The sequence below is a fragment of the Stigmatopora argus genome, chromosome 11 (assembly GCF_051989625.1).
Source record: "Stigmatopora argus isolate UIUO_Sarg chromosome 11, RoL_Sarg_1.0, whole genome shotgun sequence".
NCBI classification, from domain to species: Eukaryota; Metazoa; Chordata; class Actinopteri; order Syngnathiformes; family Syngnathidae; genus Stigmatopora; species Stigmatopora argus.
The window spans coordinates 11,054,926-11,070,000 of NC_135397.1; the positions used below are offsets into that span (position 1 = coordinate 11,054,926).

A 15,075-nucleotide genomic window follows, 5' to 3' on the forward strand; every position below is an offset into this window, starting at 1 on the left:
CAAAAAAGGGAAATATTGCAAAAGAACAATAAGTAACAGTAAAAATTGGAGGAAAACTCATCAGAAATGGTGAAAAACTGAGCAAAGGGGAAAAAAATGAAAAACAAATGTGACCCTCAATTGCACAGACAACAAAGAAGGCCGCAGTACTCTAAGTTTTCCCATCTCGATCCAAATGCAAAAATAACAAGCATTTTGCCATTTGTCACGATTTCCCAATGTTAAGCTCGATCCCTTTGTCGTAATATCGAGCAGCGAGCTTTGAACTATTCCCATCAGCCCATGTGGCAACAACACTGCCGCGCACTCGCCATCTGCTGTAGGGTCATTTTGTTTGATTGCTGGATGTCGCTGTGAATGTTTATTAACATGCTCAGGTTTTTACTTTGAAGGTAAACACTCTGTAGGCTTTCCCAGTTTGGCAGTTTGGTGCATTTTACAGCCGGCTGGGACGTTCCCCCTCCCACAGGTGAGTAGTATATTTCATTTATCTGTGCTGTTTGAATTCCAACATGTAGTCAGTAGGTACTTGCATAATTTCATTGAGGAAATTAGGAAAAACAGCAGAAATCAGACTTGATGAGAAATGGTTGTTGTGTAAATTCTTTCTCCTCTGTGAAGAGTGAATCATTTTACTGCAGATTATTCAGGAATTTAAAATGTGTTAGGCAAGCTCTCTTGGTTTATATTAGGGGAGTCAGAAGTATTGCAAAGCATGAAAGTAGAAGTTTTATTATTCAGTTTTCATTTGAGTGTGTTGCATAGTATTACCACTAAATATTGGCGGCATTTCTTTATTTGATTTTATACTACACGCCACCAGAAATTGGATTTTTCACTGGTCTTAATAGTGAAGGTGATAGAGGATATTTTTAATTAAAAAAACATTTTGTTCCTTTTTATAATATCGAAACGTGTCTTGTGTATCGAGCATTTTTTGAGTATTCATTATAAGTTCAAAATGTAAGTACATATTATATTATGGCAATACTAGTTGGGCTGCATCGCGGCGTTACATCGTCATCTGCTGGCCAAAGTAAGTACTTGTATGGCGTATACTTTTTAAAACATGTTAAGGTTTTTATTTTTTTTTATTTTAGGCTTTTACAATTTTGAGTTGTATTTTTCCAACTTAATTTTAAATTTCTCACATGTGATTATTCATACTTTTTCTTTGTATCTAAGTATCCCTCCAATGCTTCCTTTCTATTTCTTTATTTGCATATTTAGTGTTTAACTGCCATTGACAGTGATTGGCATTCAGCTATCTTATTTCATTGTTTTATTGACTGGGTGAATCAAAATGATTTTTTAAAATCTTACTTTATATAATTTATCACAACACGTTAAGGTCCCACCCCTGATACATTTTTTTTCTGCCTCAACTCTATCCTCTTGAGAGGCAGAAGTCTTTAAATGCTCCCAATCAATGCTAAACTCACCAAAGCTTTCCCACAGGCTCCAACTTGCTGCAACCTACTAAAAATCCATTTCATAAACATTTGGTGTGTCCTCTTCAGGGCATGTAGAGGATTTGGAATTTTCCCACTGATCGATTTAACTCTTACCTTTTGGCAGTGCAGGCCCCCGGCTACAGATTAGGAATCGGCCCCCTCCATATGCACACATCATCGCTCGCTAATTAGATTTGCCTGCGGCGTGTGGCCTGGCCCATCCTTGGTTACAGATCTGAAGAAAATTTCCAGTGCAAAGTATTGCAAACTTGTCATGTCACTGTCGGGGTGCCAACAGCCGACAGCCCTGCAAAAATTCACAATTGAACTTTCAATTAAAAAGTGTTAACTCGACCTCTCAAAAAAAGAAAAATCCATTTATAAAATATCTATGTAAACTATTTAATTGTCTCTGTCTGGCGTCCCGGAGGACGAGTGGTTGGCACGTTTGCCTAATAGTTCTGTAGTCGAGGGGTCGATCCCAGGTCAGTCCTCTCCAGTGGTCGACCGTCAGGGCCTGCAAGGCCTTCCCTGCTGGCCTAAGACATATCTGAATTCCAGACTGATATTAATTATATTTTATCCAAGAATACTTATTAAATAATTCCAAATTGTCCTTTTCCTTTCATTGCTTTTACCCTGGTTGCGCTGCTTCCAGATGTGTTTTTTCATATTTAAGCATTTAACCAAGCACATTTCACCCATTATTTGTTGCCAGGGTCAGGGCCTTCACAATCAGTTCTGCAGGCCCTGCAGGATAAAATAAGCGTCCATAAAACTGTTGCTTTAACCTATCAGATTTAGAGTTGCCGACACCAACGTAGGGATACGTCATCGCTTTCACAAACTATGATTGGCTAGTGATAGAGTGGACAAGTCAGAGCTACCAAAGTGTATCTGTAGCGAGCTGCTTTAAAATACTTATTTAGGGTTGCTTATATTCAGACGAAGCAATACTGAAGGCGTAGATGCGTTTTAGTCTAAAACACGTTATTATGAAAACAACGTATTTGTTTTGTCTATTTTTTGTATGCATGAGCAAGGTCAAAAGTTCAAATGGCCTTCAAAATGGCGGATGAGCCAGGAGCCGGTACGGGAGTGGCTGCAGAGCAGCTCAGAAGTGACGATTTACCGAAGAAAGACTTGATAAAGTTCTTCCAGGACACTGCAGCGCATTCGGCACGTTGTTATTTGGGGATTTTGAAGCCCCAGTTCTGATTAAGAGTGCTTTTTGACGGGAGCATGCTTGGTTCGCGTGATGTAACCCCACGTGGATGGACGCACAAAAATGTTTGCAAACAAATTGGCTACATTGCGTTACCTATAGCTCCTTATGTTTAAAAAGAAATCATTCCGTCGTGTGTTTCAGTTCCTCAACGAGCACAGACTGCTGGGAGACATCAAGAATGTGGCCTAAACGCCCAACAAGGAGCAGCTTGTCGACGCCATAACGAGCTGTTTGTCTGCAAAGTGAGTCATTTTTAAATACTATTTTCTATTATCTCTATCCGTGTAATAATTAAATGTCAGGGTTCAGTATTCAAGGCTTTGCTCAATTAGCTTGTTTTTCATTATGATACATTCAAATTTTAAATGAAAAAACACTAACTGGTTTGATGTTGATTTCTAATAGCACCCACACAAGTGCCATCAGTGGAAGTGTAAGGAATAAACAGTACACTTATAGAATATACGTTTATACACCTTTACCCTGGGCTTGTTTTCCCTTCACTTTCTTAAGGAAAGACCTCAGAGCTTGGACCTTTTCATTTTTAGTTTTAAATGTGGTTTTGACAAAACCTAAGTGAGACATTCATATAACAATAGTGCAGGGGTCAGTTTTCACTCAAGTTTAAACATATGGTAAAATAACCATTTTAGAGAATAACAGAAGCAATGGTGACGTTTTGGGGCATGTATTTTTAAAAATGAATGGATTTGAAATGACTGACTGAAAAACTCATCCAGGATGAAATGAATGTGGGTTGTTTGTGCATCCAAATGGTTAAATAAGCAATTACATAATCACGCTGTGTTGTTTCGTAGAGGTTCAAAGCCACGGCGACGGTGGAAGAGGTGACAATGCAGGTGAAAGCTGTCAAAATCAACGAGAAGACCAGAGAAGTCAAGGTAGCTCCTGTGGCTTTAATGTTGCTTGCCTTTTCCAGTGGGATGAAGGCCTAATGACTGAGCAAAAGAGACGTTATGGGGAAAAAGCACCTTCCTGGTAGGTCTACTTTTGATGTTGATAGAAAATACCTAACTTGGTTGTTTTTGGTCCAATTTTTTTATGTAATTAGTTCCCAGTTTTTTTAAATGTTGGACCTGGTCTATGGGTCCCTTGACTTTTTTTTCCTTCAGGAATTCCAACGCCAAGAAGAGATTTTTCGTCCAATTACAGGGGGACGTTTGCATCGCTCCATTTTTAAAAGCTGGATGGCCTATGCGAACCTACCTTGATAAATGGAAAATAATAAATGTTCTTGAATAGTATGCATGTCTTATTCTTCATTTACATGGCAAAAGAATGCAAGTAACATAAGTTTTTATCTACAAGAAAACATTAACACACTTACGAGTTGGCATCACATTGAAGTGTTGATTAATGTGGCCCATCTTATTTTTCTCCACCTGCAGACATAAGACAAGACAGTTAGATACATACAGATTTCTACACTTGGAATTAAATCTTGCCAAATATTTAGGAAAAAATAGACTTAGAAGTATTTTTGAAACAGTTTTAGGAGGAAAATAAAGACTTATAGTTGTACCATAAAAATATATACTTATAAGCCAACATTAAATTAGGTTTCTAATCTTTAGAAATATCCTTACCTTATGAGTTTGGCCACCATGAGCTGTGGACTTTACCTATAAAAGAGGGGCACAACACAATTTATGTTCAGTGAAAACTCACCATGGCAATGTAATACATGAGATATGCCATTGAGTTACAATGTTTTAAGCTTTTATTTGATTTGAATATTCTACAATAAACAAATACATTAACCTTCCAGAAGCACCACATGATGCAAGAGAGGCATCTTCACAGAAGATCACCTGGTCCTCCAGAGTCTGGATGTGGGACAATGCCTGCAAAACATATCATATATGGAGATTCAATAGATGGTGTTTTTTTGGAACGAGTTTTACGTTGATCTGACCCAGTCTTCGCTCCTGTGATCTTGTAAATAGTATTTTCTTAAGCTTTTCTGAACCATGTCATATTAGGTTTTCGTTTTTGACCTTAAAATGACCACCAGGTAGCGCTATTAATCAACAATATCAGTACGTGACGTAATGCAAAACTGACTGAAAAGAGAATTTTAAAAATATGAAGAAAAAAAAAAGAAATCTGGCAAAAGCTGATCTAAAAATTTGCTGGAACACTCCCGGGCGTCGTTGCATATTTGTGTGAAATATATTGTGTGGCTTTATTAAACCACTAAATGGGGACATGCTGTAAGCGTTGATGCCGGTAATACCCATGGACCCCAAAAGTAGTCATAAATCATGTTAATGTATCATTTTATGATTTTGGTGCGACTCTGAGACTTGTGGGAAAACCTACGGGATATTACTTTAAATAATAAGTGTACTTTTTTCCTTTTTCTTTTTTACTTTTGCTTCCTTTTTTTCTGTCATACATGACTAGGTGATACAATATAATTCTGGCAGGCATGTTTTTACACCTTTTTTTTTTACATATTTTATGCATTTTTACATATTTTACTTTTGGGGGACTGCTTAAACTGAGGGTACATTCGGGTATGTCATTTTTTTTAAAGGGCAACACTAAATCTTTTTTATTTTTTAAAAATATTTGTCTGAAAATGAATAGAAGAACATCTAAACATAAATATAAACAAATATTAATATTGAAAATAAAAAAACAACAAAAAACATTTTTAAAATGTCTAATTTCATGTTATGTACTTTTAGATAGAATCTAATATTAGCTCATAACAATGCAGAATTATTCAAATGGGTACAAAATAAGCAAACTGGTATCTTTTCATTGACAACATTTCTAATATTTAGGCAAAAAGTAAGTAAATAGCAATAAATATTCCTGATGTGGTGGAAAATGAAAACCTAATTTTGAACATTTGTTGTTTACCTCATGTTAATAGAACTTTGACTTTATAAAAAAAAAATGTAAAAATGGTCAATTGGTAAAATTCAGACTCAGTGAAATTATTTTCCTTTCATATAGCATAGCATTTCATGTTTCATAATACCCCGCGACCCTGACAAGGTTAAGCAATGTTTATAATGAATGAAAAGAATAATACACAAACTAGCAAGTAATGAAAGCGTAAAACTGCAAAGTTATTATATTTTCAGAAAAATAATGCTTTGCTTGTTACGGTAAAAAGTAATTATATTACAGTAATGCGTTCCACCCAACACTGCTCTTGAGAAAGCGACAAAACATAAGGCTTAAGAGACAGACACAGCTATTTCAAAGGCATCCCGCCCAGAAAAGCGTCTGGCTCCCTTAATGAAAGCCTTGGCCTCACTCGTGCCTCGATGCGCCGTCGCATCTTATCTCGTGCAACTGCGCACCGGCATCTCCAATTAGAGCCGTGCTGGCGACGCCGTTCTGCTTTTCGCTCCTTGTTGCTTTTTACAAGGGAGCATCATCGGAGTTTCTCCCAAAAATGGGTGTCACGCTCCTACGTGTCCAGACTTGCCAGCGTTTCAGCGTCCGCAATGTCAACGCCGAATGTCGACGCAGTAGGCAGCCTTGTTAAAAAGCAATTAAGGCAAAATGATTTAAACGCCATGCGGTCTGGGCTGAGGTGCAGGCCTCGTTTTCTCCAAATGAGTATTTTACTCCGAAACCGCCGTTGGTGCCAGTGTCGCTGAAACCGCGCGTTCCCACACCCGCCTCGTGCTTGAGTGGGCTAGGCGCTCATGCTCGCGTACCCACATGAGTAATTGGTGGCTTTGACTCCTTTTCAGGGGTATTAAAACAGTAGCTAGCTTAAATAAAACTGATATGCTCCCATACTTTATGGATACATATATTGAATGGAAATGTCGGACTAGTCTTGAATATTGGCAGGTCTTGGTTGCGGGTCTTGACCTGGTTTCAGACAGGATTCTCAAAAGAACCACTGTTGGTTTGGATTCAAGGGCATATTGCATCTTTTGTTCCACACTAAAGTATGCGGTGTGGACTTTTCGGGCTGTTGTGAATACAAACCAGCGAAATTTGGTGCGTAGCAAACCCCGGAAGGGTGGTCTCATCTTCCGGGCTGGTGCCGATTATTTTGGGTTAAGGGCCTTCGACGCAATCAGGCCATGTAAGCTTCCATTTCACATTTGCGTCGTCATGTGTTATTCTCATTTGTGTGGATCAAAGCTCCCTTGGAACTATGAGTATAATTTTTTTTGTCTGCCACTTTTCCCAAGTGCAAGCTCATCTCGTACGCAACGTGACAAGTTGCCTTTGAGATGGTCTAGCAGAGTTTCCAACCCTCGTTGTTTTTAAACAAAGATGCGTGCGTTGCTTCGGCAGGCACCGTTTTGTTGCTTGGCATCTCGTTAGTTTGCTCTACGTGTGTGTGTGAGTGTTCAAGTGTTGGTACCAGCCAGACGGCTTGGATGTGGTTTGGAACATCTGTGTGGTCCCCACTCCAGGAGAAGACAGACAGGGCAGCGACAGAGACCCGGGTGGGCAGCGAGGGAGGGGCGACCTTCACGCAGGGGACCCCAAGACCGCTTTGCGAGAGAAGCCCTCAGTTTTTCCATCACCGCTTGTCACAGCGGTGTTGCTTGAGCGCAGCCAGGGACGAGGGGGAGCCTACGTATCGGAATGCACTGGGGGAAGGCGGGGGCATCAGTCTGCTCGATGACTTATGAAGCCCGAGCGTAGGGTCTGGCGCTTGGCACGGGGCGGGATAAAGGGGCGTAGCCAGGAGACTCGGCCAAAACCGCGGGGCCGCCGAGTGCCTGCGTGTGGTGTTTATTTATGAGCCCGTTTAACCACGTCGCGGTCCCTGCGGTGCTCTGACACAAGATGACAGCAGCCAAAACGTCTTGCCCTTTCAATCTAGCATAATAGTGGCTAAAGCGCAGCGGAGACAGGCAGTGGGTTCGGCGCCTCGGTCGTGGGCCCGGCTCGCTAACATATCAGCGTACAAATCTATGCCCCATGCGAATGGCTTTTTAATATCTGTGTCTGTGGCGTCTGGGACACTTTGGGCTGCCACTGTATGACGCGCCGGGCCAAAAAGCAGCCATTTAATGTGACGTTTGGGATGTTTACTCCCCGTCACAGCCCGATTCTTAATTCCAAACCTGCAATTTGAATTCTAGAGTCGTTTTTTTTCTGCTTGTTATTTTTGGGTCTTGCACTCCAGACTTGGGGGCTTTTACACACACGACCAAAAATGTGTTAAAGCAGTCCTGTTTATGGGAGTCGTTTACATGAATGTCTGTTTTTAAAACGAAAACTCAAAAAGTCAGCCAAAATGGAATATGTGATTGCGAGAACAGCATTTTTCCCCAAAAGCACAGTTGGTCCCTAGACTAGAAATGACTTCCTGGTGAGTTTTTTTTTAACCCTTGCCGCATGCTCTGTGCAGTTTGGCAGGTAAAGTAGTGCAAGAAAGAGACTTTGTTTTGAACCGTGATGACAGATCATTTTGAGTTTACTGGCTCATTTGTTACCATTAAAGCTGTTGCCGCCACTGCCCATTAAATTATTAAATTGCTTGTTTTCACATTCCTTGTGTTGGTCCTAAGTTACACTTTACAAAATTTGCTATCCCAAAACGATCCTAATTCCACTGTAGAACATTCCCATCTTCCATCTAGAACACAAACAGTTAATCGGTTGCGTTCTTTCCTGCCCTGTTGAAGTTCTGCGGTAACTTAATAACATATTCGACTGTTATTGAGCAAATTATATGCAATATAAGAGAAAACATACTCTCGTATTAAAGTAGCTACATAAACACACCATCCATAGTCGCATACCATTCAACTAGACGCCTCCTGTAAGGAAGGAGAAGATTAGCATCCTGGCCTAACCTCCTGTTTTTCCACGCAGGGCATTAATATATTTCCACTGATGAACCCTTACACCTCGGGGGGCCTTCAAATCTGTCACTGTATCTCCCCCCAGGTCACCTGTTGCTAACGGCTCAAAGGATTGAGTGCATGCTTGAAGCCCTCCGCAAACACACGAAAGCGTATTCACTGGGCCGTGTTGCTGGCACTCATCTGGCTGTTTGTACTGCAATTTCCTCCCGGCTCTTATCCCTATTTTGTCCACTGTCATTCCAGTGGGATTATGGGATGCTTTCATCATGGAGGAGCGACCACTAGAGGAGGGGTAGGGAGGTGGGGAGCCTCATCAGACTGTCTTTATGATCAATTACAGTAATAAACACCATCTCATGTTAAACGTGCCAGCTAATAATTATTTTCTAGCTCTCTAGACATGTAAACATTCACAAAGTAGTATCTACTGCTCTGTTCAACCTTGTAAGGGTTGAGGGGGTTGCTGGAGCCTATCCCAGCTGACTTGGGGCGAAAGGCCGACTACACTATAGACTGGTCGCCAGTCAATCGTAGGGCACAGAGAGAGCTATGACAGAGAAACGACCATCCGCACTCACAATCAAGCCCGCGGCTCTTTGCTTCTTATATTTTCAATATACTGCGGGTATAGTAGTCTACACATCCCTGCTCAAATGCCTTTTTTTCTGTTTTAGAAAACAATTAAACCAAGATGAAAATGTTATATCATTGAGTTCTCCCCATTTCTCCAGTCTGGTAATAATCCTATTTTCTTTAAATTGGTCTCACTCTTTCTTAACCTGCTCCTCAAGTTGTTTTTCAGACCTATCAGAAACAAAACTCAATTGGGACATTTTTAAACTTTTCTAGATTGAAATGGTGTTACACGACTGTGCACACCCTTAAAGAAGTGTAGGTGAGATTTCTAGTATCAAACAGACACCATTCTTGAGACAATTTAAAGTCTCTTGGCTTCTAACTTCAGCTATTCTCATTTATAAGCTTTTTTTTAAATTTGAATGATAACACTAACTGCAAATTTCCTTGGAAGTGTTCATAATTCCATTCACCTTGTGTAAGGTTCCAGTTCTAATGGGACAAAAATGCCCCATTGCCTGAATGAATGTTCATTCATCCCTCTAATTCAAAATAACTGGACGTGTAGCGCCGTCAATATATCATGTCTAACACAATGACACCAATCTGCTGAAAATATGTCGAGAAGGGAGTGTCGTTTCGCAGCTGGTCGCCCAACGAGTCAGAAAAGTTAGACGACCTCAACATAAGTGTTGGCAATTGTTGGAGGCAAACAAAAGCTGTCATCGTGTAGAAAATATGCGGGTGACATCAGCACTTTCTTTATCTGGGTGTGCGTACCCCAATGATTCACACACGACGGCGGCCAAAAATCGAAACCTTGTGTGCTCGGTTAACAGGGTGTTCGAGCCTGTGGTTTTGGGGGGTTTAGCCGACCACACCGTTATTTTGTCTGTGGGTGCTTCTTTGCTATCAGCCACTTTACGCGTGGTATTTTGGAATGCCCGTGAGCATTTAAATTGCTTCCAGTATAAGGCAATTTGCAATTTTATGAAGATACATGAGGTGCAACTGAGTGCAGCTCCTTAAAGAGAGCCATTTTTGTATTTATATCTGGGGTCAGAATACGGGTGCAGACGCCCAAACAGAGAAGTCCACTTCCCAAAATGTATGGACATTTTGTTTCAAAATAAATAAACAAAACAAAAATATGAAGAAAAAAAAACATTTAAATTATTTCCCTTAAACTACCACTCTAATTATTAATAAATGATCCAAATAATAATAATTCATATATACAATTAAAATTAGCAATGTTTTAGTTGTTTTTAAAAAATTTAACACTAATGAAATCAGTGGATTTTTTTCTGTATTATTCTATTAAATATAAAAATGTTTAATCAAAAATATTGTTAAATTTCAATTACATTTAAATTCATTTATTTTCTGATAAATTTGCATGAATTATTTAACAGTGACAAAAATCAGTCATGAATAACCTAAGCATTTAAAATAACTATAATAAAATAGATAAATATGCATGCATTACTTTCCAATTGTGTGAATGAACAATAATAAATTCACTACATTCCTCAATCATGCCACTTCTTGAAATATTTAATAATAGCAATTAAATCAAATTGAATTGTAATTCATGATTTGCATTTGTTAATTTTACATTATGTAAACACTTATTTTTAGGATTTTTCCCCACCAAATACAGGAGTACCTAAATATGTTATATTTAGACAAATGAACAATTATCCTATATATCGTTACATAAAACACCATGAAACGATGCCATAAATGAAACGATTCATTCACGGTAAATAGAGCAAATTGTATTACGTCGACACTTATACGCAAACAGTTCAAGAAGGATGAACGATTTAAGATTGACATGAAAGTCAATTGGCATCTTCAAAGAAACGTAGCAATCATGTCGAATGTCACATTTGCATGCTTAGATCAAACACTTTTGCCCAATTCAGAGGCCCACAAAAATACATGCTTGCGCATTTCCCTTTTTAGGAAGGAAGTGCATCATATTTATGTGACACACACATAAATTAAGCCGTTGAAAGCCTCCATGCGAGGGTGACCCATTGAATCGCTCAATTGGAAGATTTATCACTGCCTGATTTCAGCTGGCACGAATGGAAAAGCTCAAAGTAGAAATCTCCCCACTTGACAACAATAGACGTCCAATCTATTTTAACTGGGAGGGCCAATGAGTTAATAAGTAATGTTAAAACAGCTCATAAGTCTGTCAAGAATTCATCAATGTAGGGATAATTTAAGTGTGGCCCTGACACAAAAATGGCTACCAGTTATTTACATCTCCGTCTACACTTTTAGACATCTAGACTTATGCATGATATCTATAGTCCTACTGTCTGTCAAAGTTTCCAGCAGCCGCTGGTGTCGTCGACGGTGAGCGCGAATCTGGTAGTGATTACCGTAACGGAGACAGTAAATCATGACGCAGCATGAGATCAATTTGTGGTGCGGAATAAAATGGGGGGGTGAGGGGGGGATGTCTGCATCTTGCCATGCATCTGAACCATGATTAACTACGAAAAGAGTGGCAGAGAAATCAGGGAATCGGAACGATTTGTGGAGATAACGAGCGACAATCCATGAAGTACATTAAATCCCGACATTAGTCCTTTATAGGCGTCTCATTTAAATACTATGCATGGCCAAAGAATAAACTTTCAAGTGTTACCTTTCAAGTGTCACTGTAGGCCCAATTCCGGTCAGGGTCGTTATCAATCAAGCTTCTGGCGAGCTTGGTGATGAGTTGATCATTTGATTCAGATATGGTAGAGGAGGAATAGGAAAACAGACTGGATAGGGCCTGGAGTCCTTGCAAAAATGAACAGGAAGAGACCAAAATCAACAGGGAGTAAAACATAAATCAACATGAAGTGACTAAAATACGCAAATATGCACCTATCCTTCCACGCCACCTACATTGCCTTTCGCACCCCCTCTTTTTAACAACCAAGAGGGACTTGGAGGATCTAAAAACAATGACCCCCAAAACATTAAGGACACTAGCCAAAATGCAACACCAGAGTTTTGACTTCTGTGACCTTTGCCCGATGACCCTTTGTCTTCTCATCACATGCCTGCTCTGCAAATTTGAGTTAAATAAGATATTCCTTCATCAAGTAATTGCAAAATTCATTTTGTGACCGTGATAGTTTGATATGAGAAGGATTGGATTGGATAACTTTATTCATCCCGTATTCAGGAAATTTCTTTGTTACAATAGCAAAAGGGTGAGGAAGCAGAAATAGGAAAGGCATTTTAGACATAAATAGATAGGTAATAAGTTAATAAATAAATATATGAATAAATATATAAATAAATAAGTGTGTTGCTGAAATACATATACATACACACACCCACACACATACATATACACATATATAAGCACAAATATACATACACACACCCACACACATACATATACACATATATAAGCACAAATATACATACATACACACACACACACATATACACATATATACATACATACACACACACACACATATACATACACACATATATAAGCACATATATACATACACATATATAAGCACATATATACATACATACACACATAAGCACACATACATATAAGCACACATACATACATACACATAGATGTACATGCATGCATACGGTAGGTCTGATAACGTTCCCTTTATTCTCTCGAGTCATTTTGAACCAAAACAGTCAAATCATTCAATTCAAATGACAAAAATGAAATCAAATTTTTAAAATCACTTGACTAGCATGACTTTTTTCCAGTTTGAATGAACATTTTGAGCTCGCAACACAAAAAGGGAAGTAATGACTAGGTCTGCTCAGGACAGAGAAGGCGACATAGTGAAGAGGGGTGAAGTTTTTTTGGGGGGTGGACGTCTCCACTCGTCTCCTGTTTGGCGTCTGTGATCCTCGGACCCTTCATGCAATCTCCCTTATTACAAGGCTTCCCCGTTTGGCGGGGGCACTGCTCAAGAAAAAAAATGTAGCAATTACATTTAATTAGGCTACTGAGGGCCTATAGGGCGAGTCCGCCCCGTCCTGAAAAAACCTCAAGAGAAGTGCAGGCTCCAGGTAACGCGTCAGGGAAACATCAAAGGCGAGGCTGGAAATTACGGCGCCATTAGTGGAGTCGCCGCAGAAGCGTCAACGCCAAGAGAGCAAAACAGACAGCGCCTCTTTAAACGTTGCTTGTGTTGCACAGGAAGGTTGGAGATATTAACTCTTTCAGCGTCCAATCATCCCTCTGCCGTGAATTGGAATCAGTTTACAACTCAAATCCATTTGAACTGAGCCAACCTCCCTGCTCAAATGAATTGGACATCTTGTTCTGCCAGTGGTACTCAAAATATGTTCATGCCAACCCTTCCATTGACATTGTTACCTAATCAAATCTGCCATTCTGGTTGACCACCAGAGCCACATTATTCTGATGCTTTAAAAAATATATATTTTCTCTGTATATATATATAACGTTAACAAAAAACTTTTTTTCATAATTATATTTTTTTATTGTTTTAATGTATTATTATATTCAAAATGTTATTTATTTACTATATCAAAACGTTTTTTTTACAATTTAGCTACAGTATAGCGACAGCTTGGTGCACTTGTATTTTTCATTCCATAAATATGTATAAAATGTGTCTCTGACTCTTTAAATAAGCTTAAAAATTAATTCACTAAGCACATTTTTTTTGTATTTATTCATTCAGCCATCCCAGTTAACATGTATTAAACCTGTGCATGAATGGGATTCGCTCAGTGGCGTCAATTTTTGTCTATACACACACACACACACAACACTTAAAAGAATTCTTGGAATGTTTTGGGCGCTTCATTTACTGAGTCAGACGGCAAAATAGGTTGTTTAGCCTCTTGTTGGTGTAGCGACAGGAGACGCATTCTTCACAGGAAAACATGCTAGACAAGAACGAAAAGCCGGGGGAGAAAAGGCAGGAAATTACAGAGCAGTAAGGAGACATCATGAGGGGAGCGCCGGCTTGACCGTAACCCAAAAGGATGACAAGTCCACAGGGCACGTGTGTGATGATGTATGAGGCGGCGCCTGTATAAAAGGTGATGGATTTGGGGAGGGCGGTGCCAAAAATCTGCATCGGGTTTCTTGAGACTTTTATGGCCACTAAGGTCCATGTTGTCTTTTTATTCCAAAATTTCCAAGAAGTTCCACTTGGAAAGGACTTCCAATTCGGAGGTTTGTATCTGAATAAACTGCATTGAATCAAACTGCCCAACTTCGTGCTTGACTGAATATTTGAGACTTTTTGGGTGAAATGAAAATGACTAAAATGGTAATAAATCAAAATGTCTATACTTAACTTTTGTGTTAATTGTGGTATTTTTTCCTCTAAATTTCCTAAAGGTTTGTCTGGGAATGTTTTTGATAACCTTACATTTTACAAATCACTTGAAACCAAAAAATTCCAGAATGTTGATTTTCAGGTGTTTGCAACCACTAAATTCAGTGTGAATGAGGATTTTCTGCCTAAACTTCAAAGGAGTTCCCTTGGCAAGAATGCCAACATTTTCATTTTTGTCATTCTTAATGGCTTCAAATCAGAAAATTGGGATTCCTGTTTATTTTTATTCATAGACTTGTAAGACATTCCACCTGGAACGTGTTCAGAACCCTTAAAATTCTGACATCGTTAAATATACATTGCTTCAAACACCAACAATTTAACTTCCAGTTCAAGTTTGTAAGATTTTTTTAGAAGGTCCAGCAGCAGATTTACTTTTTTTCCATTTCCTCCCAATTCAAATGAAGTTTGACATCTATTGCCGTCAATAGAAGCCTACACTCAATCGAATTCCATGTTTAACTGGGGAATTCCTTCTTAAATTCCCAGGGAGTTCCACTGGGAACCTGTTCGGAACCCCTACAAATTCTAAAATGTAATCCCAGGCTTAAACTGCTTCAAAACAAAACGGTATACCCTATACTGGTCCCAGTGTTTCCGCCACTATGGTC

The 15,075-nt window shown here is 39.2% G+C and overlaps 1 protein-coding gene and 1 long non-coding RNA gene across 2 annotated transcripts in view; one reads left to right on the forward strand and one right to left on the reverse strand.

The window, feature by feature from the left end:
- Positions 1 to 1,305: 1,305 nt before the first annotated feature.
- The window catches only part of LOC144084241 (uncharacterized), a 22,673-nt gene continuing 8,903 nt past the window's right edge, over positions 1,306 to 15,075 (reverse strand). The window contains exons 3-7 of the long non-coding RNA XR_013303747.1: positions 11,755 to 11,894; positions 4,465 to 4,547; positions 4,290 to 4,325; positions 4,031 to 4,085; positions 1,306 to 1,761 (exon numbers count right to left, since the gene is read on the reverse strand). This is a non-coding gene — a long non-coding RNA (uncharacterized LOC144084241). The remainder of the gene's footprint in view (positions 1,762 to 4,030; positions 4,086 to 4,289; positions 4,326 to 4,464; positions 4,548 to 11,754; positions 11,895 to 15,075) is intronic.
- Positions 2,553 to 3,947, forward strand: LOC144084240 (uncharacterized). The gene is made up of 5 exons (XM_077612430.1): positions 2,553 to 2,744; positions 2,824 to 2,924; positions 3,501 to 3,542; positions 3,623 to 3,681; positions 3,816 to 3,947. The coding sequence occupies exons 1-5, from the start codon at positions 2,729 to 2,731 to the stop codon at positions 3,943 to 3,945; spliced, it is 348 nt and encodes a 115-aa protein (XP_077468556.1). The 5' UTR covers positions 2,553 to 2,728; the 3' UTR covers positions 3,946 to 3,947.